Source organism: Pteropus alecto, unplaced genomic scaffold, assembly GCF_000325575.1.
Source record: "Pteropus alecto unplaced genomic scaffold, ASM32557v1 scaffold164, whole genome shotgun sequence".
NCBI lineage: Eukaryota > Metazoa > Chordata > Mammalia > Chiroptera > Pteropodidae > Pteropus > Pteropus alecto.
The window spans coordinates 12681053-12691674 of NW_006439568.1; the positions used below are offsets into that span (position 1 = coordinate 12681053).

A 10622-nucleotide genomic window follows, 5' to 3' on the forward strand; every position below is an offset into this window, starting at 1 on the left:
TTACAGCATGGGCACATTTTACTTATACAATTCAAACCATACAAATTCAGCCATAAGAAGATTTTTAAAAAAACAGAAAAAGAGAGCATAAAAAACACACACACACACACACAAAATTAAACTATGTAGGTGATTTCTCTTACTTATGAGAGTATACAGCAGACCGAATAATTACTAACATGGATTTGCTACTGTGAATGGCAGACATGAGTTTGCTGTTTGCTATATCGTCAGTGGAACTCAGTATCCATGTAGCTCTTGTATTTAAAAATCTTATAATTAAATATATTTTTAATATTTAAAGATGCATAATTTTTCACATAATATTACCTCTAAAATAAAGCAATAGTGATTCGTGGTATTCAGAGAAACAGTGTCAATTTCAACAACAGACAGAAAAAAAAATAGCTTATCTATGGATTTATTAAAAGAGGGTTTGTTTTGATTCTGTCTTGGATTTAACTTAATTTCTGGGGTAATTTCAACCAAATGAAATGTTTGTGTTACATGCTTACTGTGGAACACTATTTCATAGGAGCCTGGTTTCACAAGTGTAGTTCATTTAATCTTTCAACAGACATTTATGGAGGACCTACTGTTCATCAGAACTGTTCTAGGAAGAGAAAAATGATAAGACTTGTGTGTGAGGAAAATCACTACTAGTAGTAAGAACTTGTAGAGATGAGCTGGCTAGCTATTGGAAGCGTTCACGTGAAAACTATTGGGAGTCTGGATTGTGGCAGTTACAGTGGCAGACAAAAAGGAGGCTGATAAGGTATAGAAGGGCACAAGCAACAAATCAGTGATGTGTTGGAACCCAAAAGTCAGGGAGAGAGTATTAAGAATAATAGCATTTTATAATAAGCTAACTTTGACATTTTAAATCTTTAAATTACTTTGGCCCTCTATGTATACATAAAACACAGTTCTTTAGTGCTACAAAATCATAATTACAGTCAATAATATAAATGTTAGAATTATTGCCAATGTGAAAGCACATTTTAGAATCATCAATCTGCCATTTTGCAAAGTGAGTTCTGGGGAACATAGGCCTTGTGAGATGTTAACACTGAGACAAGTTTCCATGATCAAATAAGTTTCAAAGAAAGAACATGATATTTTCCAAACCTTATCAAAGTTTCAGTGAAGTCTTACAATAAAGAACCCTGTATTTCCCAAATTTAGTGAATCACAGAACCATTTCATCTCAAATTTGTATGTTCTACAAAATTGCTATTAAAATACAGGTTTAAGAGGTAGTCGTCATATCACCTAAGTGGTAGGAACAGGTGAGTTTTTGCTTTTAATGCATTCCAATGATGTACACTGTAGAAACACAGCCAGTTTGACAAAAGGCCTACAGGTATAAGTCAAATGGCAAAAATAAGCATAAAATTAAAAGTACTGGCTCGTTTTTATCTTCTACTGATTGTTAACAGATCCAGAAAGATAAAGGTGGCTGTCTTTTTCTGTATTAGCCAATAAGATGAAATTAAAATAGGATGAGAGAATATGAAAAGCTTCTAGGAACCAATATTAGGAGAATTAGTAAAGCTGGCCTGGCTTAGTCGTTTTTCCATTTAGATTTTTATAAACATAAAACAGATTATAATAAATCTGTATTTCACAGCATAGTTAATTTACCCTTATTTATGATATTTACATACTATATAAAATATTTACATACTATATAAAATCACTACAGTATTGAGCATAATTGACTATAAATTAGTCCATGCTGTAATCATCGACCATAAGGAATATAAACTTATTGCTACCAGTACAAATAACAGAATCTAACATAATCTTAGTTACCATAAAGACACGTTATTATATTGCAACTTCACGTATATTCAGCTGTGATTTAAAATAAAAACATTTATATTTTTCATATTTATAACTTAAATTTTCAACAAAAGCTATCCTTAATGTCCATTATAAAAAATAAAATATACAGAACAAATTGAGCTGTCAGATGCATATTAATGTGGAATGGCAGAATGTTTATGACTAAGTCACAAAGCTAAACTCAAGTTAAAAACTAATTTCTGTTTATACTTTTGAAATTTAAAAATAAGTTTGTCACATACATTCAAAGTACTGTATTTTGGAGCACCTTAAAATCAGAAAGAAAATTAAAACATATTGCTCATTCTTAAATAATTCTCTCATCACTACTATTATCAGTTGCATAAAGTTATCAGTGCTGAAATAAGAATATACCTGACTACTCTAATCTCAAACAATAATGAGTGATGAGAGTGATTGATGCATCTTGGGTTATTATCATCACTGTCAATTCGTTGTTATTCTGGGGAGTTCTAATTTTAATATGTTTAATTCTAACTATTACCATTTTATAGAACATTAAAAAGAAAAAAGTCAGGACCTTTATTAGCCACCCAACTCAATACAGCAGACTGTTTGTGTTGTGTGTGTGTTTTAAATATATTGCTATATTTCAAACTTTGGCCGGATCAAAACTTTGGCTGTGTGTGTTTTAAATATATTGCTATATATCAAACTTTGGCCGGATCAAAAGTTTTGACTTTTCAAACTGTTATGACTTTTCTCAAGCCATATCGCATACCCTATCCAGCTCTCTTTAAAAAGGAGGTCAGGCATAAACTCCAATAAATCTTCAGCATAAAACCTAAACCTATGTACTTCCAGTCTCCTTCAGCCCTTTCCTCAGGTAACAAAGGAGTGTGTAGCTAAAGCTTTCTAAATCTAGTCACTCCTCTTTTCTTCTTAATCTTATCTTTTCCAAGCCTCCAGGTCAGTGCTCCTGATTATTCTCTCTTTGTAAGGACTCCTTGCTCCCTGTCAAACAATGATAACAAAAACACATTCAGCTTTGCATCTTCTTCCACCTACTTTCTGCATTCTCTTTTTGTTTATGGTTATGATTTTGATTGTTTTTGTATTTATATACCACTTACTCTTCATCCAACTACAATTTAGCTGCTATCTCTCTATTTCAGGAGTTAGCAAACTCTGTTAAAGGGCCAAATGATATTTTGGGCTTTGCTGACCACATGTCTCTGGCACATATTACTAGTTTTTGTTTTGTTTTGTCACTTTTTAAAAATGTAAAAACTTCTTTTGGTATGGGCTGGATTTGGCTTGCTGGTGTTAATTTATAGAAAACCGCTTTGGTTGAAACTACTGTATTAATAATACCAACTCCTTTTTTTGTGTTTGAGGATAATTCTGCACAAGTTCAAAGCCAATTAAGAGATAGGATGAAGGAAATCAAACCATCAGCTTTAATATTAATAAAAGCTAAGGAGCAATAACATTGAGCTTCCTATGCAGTTACAGGTATCTTGCAACAACCATGGTCCCCCCCTGAACAGATGCACTTTGAAATACACTATAGAGTAAGAGACCAGTGATTGCACTCTGTTGGCAGAGTGGCTCCTAACTGGAGTCAAGTTCCTGTCTAAGCTCATCAGGCAGCTCATTCCACTTCCAGGAGGTAGGAGTGGGGCCAGCAGGCAGGTATGCCTAGGTGAAATCCCTCCTCAAGAAAACCTCCTCAAGAAGAAGCGCCTTGCTCCCCAATGCTCCACATTGCCAAATCCACCAAGACTCCTTTTTCATTTATTACCACTTTACAACACTTAGCTTTTCTGAACACTTTCTTCTAATTGGCACTCTCTTCTCCCGTTGCTCCCAAGAGACTAATTTCTCGGTAACCACCCTCTATCTATCAGATCCTACCTTGGCATTCCCCAGACCTCCTCTTTAGCCGCCTTTTCTCATTCTATGTACTATTCTGTGTGACCTCATTCACTTAAAGAATACCATCAATTTATGCTTTGGATACTTAAGTCTCTATTAGTAGCTTAGGTCTCTCTCTGAGTTCCAGAACTACACATCCCCCTACCTTGTGAACAGCAGAACCATCATCTATAAATTTGCCAGAAACATTGGTTTTACTTTCATCTTTTTTAGGAACATAGCACATTTGGGCTTGAGATAGCAAAAAACCTGCCTCTGTACACCATCAGCAACTCCTCTGATTTAAGTGTAAATCATATGGTGAGAGAGTATTTCGCTTAGATGAGTGGATGAGTGTATTGATATAGCCATCCTAAACCATGTATAGAAATAATTTAGTGGCAGCATAATCAAGGTTGATTTTCAGTAGAGTTTCAAAGCCTGTCAGTGAAATAATTTCTCACTTGCATATGTACTTTCTCATCATTATAAAAGACATAATTATTATTACACTTTTATCAGAAATAAAAGCACAACCACCATTATTACCTATAGAGATAGCACCATTACAATATTGTTATATTACTTTGTTTCTGAGAAGAGTAAATCTTAATGCTTAAAAAGTTTTGTAGTGCAGTTTTTGATTTTATTTTTTTTAAATATTTGACAATGAGGAATCTCTTTAAAATAAGGAAATAAACATACTTTTTAAATCTAGTTGCCATATTTTTTCTATCAAGAAAATATTCATAGTGTGAATATTTATTTTTTTTCTAAAAATAATGTTTGATCATTTTTATTTCTTAGCACCATGTGGAAGTCGTTCAACTGGTTCTGAAGGCACTGTTCTATCACCAAACTATCCAAAAAATTACAGTGTGGGACATAATTGTGTTTATTCTATAGCAGTTCCTAAGGAATTTGGTAAGTAAGATTCATCTCACCATGTATTTCATTCCAGAAATGCTTTATTTTTCACTACGCACTGCTCAAAAATGTTAGGTTTTTTAATGAAAATATTTACTACTCATAAATTACTTTACTCTGCAGTCTTTTTAGTTAGCTTTGTAATAAAATGTAAGGTCTTTTTATTCAGTCTGAATTTATAGTCATGTACACAGGTGAACAACAATATAAAAATGAAAACAGGATTGTTTTTAATTTTTAAAAATCAGTATGTTCGATAACCTTGCAAGTGCCTTCATATTTGAATTATATAAAATGGGAAATTACCAGAGCATAAAGCAAAATCTGCGCTGCAAAATATACATAAAGTCAATGTAGAAGTGTATCACAATAATGACAAAAATATACTTAAAAAATTGTTTTATACTTTATTAACACATTTCCAGAAAGAAGAAATTTTGTTTTCGAGCACCTAGTTTCTGGGCCAGCAAAAAATATAAAAAGACAGCAAAGGACATTTCAGCTCATCTTGTCAACTTAACAATCTGTTCTGCATTGACACTGAAAAGACAATGTGTCCTTTGCTATCTTTACATCTCCCTGATCACAAGTCTTAGAAGTCACTTACCTGACTTCTAAAGGTTTTGGGTCTGAGATCCAGCTGGATCTAACCCAGGTTAAGCTCCGTTTATAGATGGATAGGCAAAGGAAATTTAGTGAGCAGTAAAGTATGAGACAGAGGCTGAAAGTTCAGAGCTGTAGAATTTAGATTTATGGCACTGTGTTATATAGTAAAAGATTTGCTATGGTGTAGTGAATGTGTGGGTCTGGATGACTAAGTATTTTAGCAGAAGGACATGGATTTTATCATATCAAGGTTTTTGGATCACATCTTGACTTAATGTTTCTGCTGATATATAAAATAAGCTGATGCTTCCAGTCCAATTTTTTATAACCAGGTATTACCTATATATCCTCCTTTTCTCTCTTCTGAAACAAGTCCAAGATTCTCAACTTACATGAGAGAACTGTGATCAGAGTGAAGTGCTAAACCTTTTATTTTAACTTGAAATAGAGTGATGATGCCAGCATTAGCAACGTGTCTTTCTGTACTCTACAAAATATTTCTTCTTCCTAGCATTTTGATCAGTTGAATTAGAGTTGAGCTCCTTGTGAAGAGAATAGTAGTTTAGAAAGGAAAACATCATCTGCTTAATTCTGTTTATATTTTGCCTTTTGTGCCCAAGAGAGTTCTTCCTTTGCTAGAGAGGATATAGCCCCAGCTGCCAAAAGTGTTACCTGGATGCTCACAGAATCCTAGCAATGATGGTCCAGAAAACTTCATGGCTATCCAAGTCTTTTTTAGAAGCCATTAATTTGTTTTATTATATCCTGTTCTTGGGATACTATGTGGCCAAAAAATGAGAAAGAGGAAAAATAGCTATTTCCGTTTCTGATATGTAGACATGCAGATCACCTGCAGATATTTTATAGCAGCCTATGTGTGTTCAAAAAAAGGAAGAAAAAGTAGTGATTAAAATAAAAGTAGCAGATTCCTGAAGAATGAAATATTTATTTTAGCAGGGTTAATGTAAGTTAAATTTAATCTTTTAATGTAAAACATAATACAACCAATATTCAGTGGTTTTGAACACTAATTTTTTTAAATTTTTTTGGATTATTTGTGGATAAAATCAAATATACATTGATTTGCTAATAAAGAAATTGATTTTATTTTTATAAATGTTGCATCATTCTTTATTTCAAACTACCTACTAATTCAAATAGACTTGAATTCTAATTTCAGCCTGTCACAAACTATCTATCTTTGGACAATTATATAATCTGTTTGAGACTCGTTTTTTGTTTGTTTGTTTGTTTGTTTGTAAAATAGGAGTCATTATGTCCACAGAGCAGAGTTGCGAGGAGTAAATGAGGTGGTATATAAAAAATTTGTCTCACGTAGTTTATGCTCAATACCTTTAGGTTTAAGAATGCCAGCTTTGGGGCCAGATTTGTGACTTCAGAGCGCCACCCAATTCGCTCTTTTTCATTGGACAAGTCATATCATCAGCTTGAGCCTTACTTTTCTCATGTCTGAAGTAGAGATGATAAATGTCTACCTTATACGGTTATTTTATAATTAAACAATATTAATTATGTAAGTGATTGACATGATAATACATAATGTCATATACACACATGTGTGCACATATACACACACTTTTCTTTATGTTCATATTCATAGACTTCCCTGCCCCCCTCAAAAAAAAAAGATGAAATAAAATGACAGGAATTACGGAATTAGACTAGAGTCTTAAGAGTAGCGTGGCTAAAAATAAAATATGTTATGCAATTGAAGCATAAAAACAAGTATTTTGTGTTTCTCATCTCCAGTGAATATCTAGTTATCTAATGATGCCTTAAAATTAGGGAATACAGTAGCAGAATTAAATAAATCATTGACTTCTTCCTATCTTTACTTTTGCCTACTTAATGTGAGGTGATCAAGCACTAGTCCTCGGGTTTCTACAAATAAAATTCCTATTCGCTTCTGCTTCCTCTCATTCTCCACCATAATTTCCTTCTGTTGCTATGTTGGGCTTTATTTTATGATGTTTTAGTATTACTTTGTATCACTTTTTACTATTTTCTCTTTTCCTGTCATTTATCCCAAATTATAATCATGCCTTCCTTCTACTATATCTTTTATATACTGATACTCTTAGAATTTTACATTTTAAAATCGTTTATCATAACGTCTGTCAAATATACTCACTCAGTTCATTCACTGGTGTTACATTTTTTTACATGGGTTAAGGTTCTAAAGTTATTACATAAGGAGAAAATCACATATAATCATTACCCATGAAATTTCTTTAATCTCCCATAGGTCATCTACATGATTTTGCACAAGTCATATTGTTTGAATAATTCTAATGGGTTGTTTTCCCTCCAATTTCAGAACAGGTAACAATTTCTTCAGATAATGACAAATGAGCTAGTTTGGTTTCTTAGAGGTCATGTGGCACCAAATTACTTTCATTTATTTATTTTTGCCTGGTGTAGAATTGAATTTATATAAGTTAAATGTGCACTTATGTGATTCTGCTCTACTGGTTGATTGAGTAAATGCTATTTCGTTTGTCAGTCAATTCCTATCTTTCCATTTTTCTAGATAAGAAGATTGTCAATTTGTAATATTATGAGTATCACAGGATGTCTTTTGAACTTCAGATATTAAGGTTACTTTGGCAATATTCATTCTGCAGAATTTCAGTTGTTTTTTGTACTTAGAAAAAATAAAAATTTGGGGTCAATTGGATAGCATTTATTGATATTTCACTCTCTTCTGTAGTGTTAAACTATTTCAATTGGATTTGTGGATTAAAATACCATACTTTATTAATAAAATATGTCTTAATTTTTTCATCTTTCAGTTTTTAATTACCAGTTGTTTTTTCTTATAGTTTAGTTGCTTAAGTCTTCATGAATTAAGTGTCAAAAACATGGAAGACAGATTTTTCTCTTATTTTGAATTTACTGTAGATAAGGAGTTTTAGAAAATAAGTGAACTATTGACATTGTTAATGGTGAATTATTTTGTTAATATGTATTTATACCTGGAGTATAGAGGCCAAAATCAAATTGCAAGGAGGAGGGAGTTAGTAAAATTATGGAGTAAATGTTGTGAACTTCTATTTCAACAATCCTAGCTGAGAAAAAAACAAAAGGCTAGGATGACAGCTAAAGTAGGGTATAAATCAGAGGCTAATGTTTGTTTTTGTCTGTTTTGTAGAAGAGAGAGAGAAGGGAGAGGAAGACAAAGTAAGTCCAAATAGCAAAGTAAAGGGTACAGTGGGGCATTTAGAGAAGAGGGAAAAGTGAGGTGTTGGCACTGAGCAGCATTGGAAGCCTTTAGTTCAGAGACAGATAGTCTTTAAAATTTTCTTATTACTTCCCGGAGAGAACAAAGTCTTTTTGTGCTCCATTTCAGAGGCTTCTATTTCCAGTTGAGGTAAGCCTCTCATTCCTTCAGTTTGATTTTAGAGCAGGCTTATTTTTTTTTTCCTATGATGCATGCAAAAAAAAAAAAAAAATTAGGTGTCAGAAGAACTCCATTTCAGCCATCTTAGTTGATATAACTTTTAGGTAAATGTCTCCATTTCTGTAAGTACTTGCAAGTACTTCCTGTGAATTGTACATCTACAGAAGTGATAATGGAGCTAGGGCTTGTCGGCCTCGAGGTACAATTTCCCATGTTAATTTTAGTTTTATTTTTAGATCTACAAAGTCTGAAGAAATTTCTAGGGCTATTGCATAGTCGCTTGAAGTGTTCTGCTTACAGATTGAGCTCCAAGGGTCTGTCACCTCCCAAGTTGCTCCATCCAAACCTTGTGTGTGTCTCAGTTTCTCCCTGGCTGTCTAACACAACCATGAGGACTCAGAGCGCTAGGTAACCAGCCTTCATGTGCTCATCGACAGACAAGTCAATTATTTAATTACAGTTGTGTTGGAATTCCCCATGGGGCCCTGCTTGTCCTGAGGGGTACCCCCTGACACCTCCACATAGATTCTTAGTCACCTAAAAATACCCAAAATTTGAGCTTGATGGGGTAAATGACCCTTATCTTCAGAGCAAAAAGAGTTCAGACTCTCATTTATCTAGTAAAAAGTTTTGTTCACATTCTCAGAAAGGATTCCCAATGGAAAAGCTAAAATTAAAAACCAGCCACCCATTTTTTTTTTCCTGTCCCTGGGTTATCTCAACTTTTAACCTTTAGTACCACCTAAAAGTTAGTAGGTGGTACTAGATTTTTTTTTTTTTTTTAATTTAAGAACAGCTCAAATAAAGTCTGAGCCTCCTAGTTTAAAACAAGGAGGTCCAGAATTCCAAGAAAAATTGATTCAAGTTTACCCAATACAAAACTGGGAGCCCGTGAGGCATAATGTGCCTTTGCTGGTACACAATACCAGGTCCAGGGGTCCACAGGGCAATCCTAGGTGGGCTTCTTTGGAATTCTGCTGATTGCACCAAGTAAATGTCAATTTAAAAAATGTCCAAACCTATAGAAAAAATTTATTGGGTTTATTTAAGCCAATCTGACAATTGCTAGGAAGCAAAATCTCAACAAATTGAAAAAATGCTCTGTAAAATGGCAGTTTTGTGGCTTATTTTATACATTAAAATAAAAAAAGGGAAATGTAAGAAGAGTTACATAAAATCCATTTGTTAGGTAGCTCGTCAGACATAGGGTGAACAAAAGAATAGGGGCCCAGCCCAGAAACCCCCCAAGAAACACTCTACTGGTAGAGATTCACTCTTATATCCCCAGAGACAGAGGACAGGAGAGTGATAGTCTTAGCTGGCCTAATCTGGCTACAGACACCTGCGCAGAAGGTACTACCCTAATTTGCCTGCAATTTAAGCTTTATTATAACACTGTGTTTATGCCTGGAAATTCATGAATCGAATTATAACAGACTGAATTCTGAGTACGCACATGGTTACTAGGCAAAGAGGTATATAGCAGCTAAGTGTCAATCAAAATGACCTTATACACCAATCACCTAGGAATCGCTTTGGAACAACCCATCACAGCCCAGATTTAATGCAGACATTCCCACTTCTGGGTCCTTTTAGCCCGCTTGTTGTTATTATAGCACTGTGTTGCAGCTCTTTGCCGAAAACAAGTGCCTCCTTGGGGCATGCTTTGTCTTTATGAAATATACCTTAGATAAATCTTTTTTAAACCTCGCTGACCTGTGATTCTTCACTGTGTCAATGAGGAATAACCAAGGAAAAATGTTAATTAACTACACTTTTGCACCATCATTATTCCTTTCCTTCCCCACTGCCGTTGGAGGCGATACCAAACACTGATCAGCCCCAACAGTTATACATTGGTGGTAGATTAAGGGGGCAGAAAAATGCAAACCAGAAAAATCTCTAAAATTAAGTAAAAAATAAAACAAAAAAATACTTCTTT

At 33.9% G+C, this 10622-nt stretch overlaps 1 protein-coding gene across 1 annotated transcript in view; it reads left to right on the forward strand.

Moving 5' to 3' along the window:
* The window catches only part of CSMD3 (CUB and Sushi multiple domains 3), a 1016080-nt gene that overhangs the window by 801908 nt on the left and 203550 nt on the right, over nucleotides 1-10622 (forward strand). Inside the window, exon 32 of the mRNA XM_006916698.2 lies at nucleotides 4534-4650. Coding sequence (XP_006916760.1) covers nucleotides 4534-4650 — 117 coding nt within the window. The remainder of the gene's footprint in view (nucleotides 1-4533; nucleotides 4651-10622) is intronic.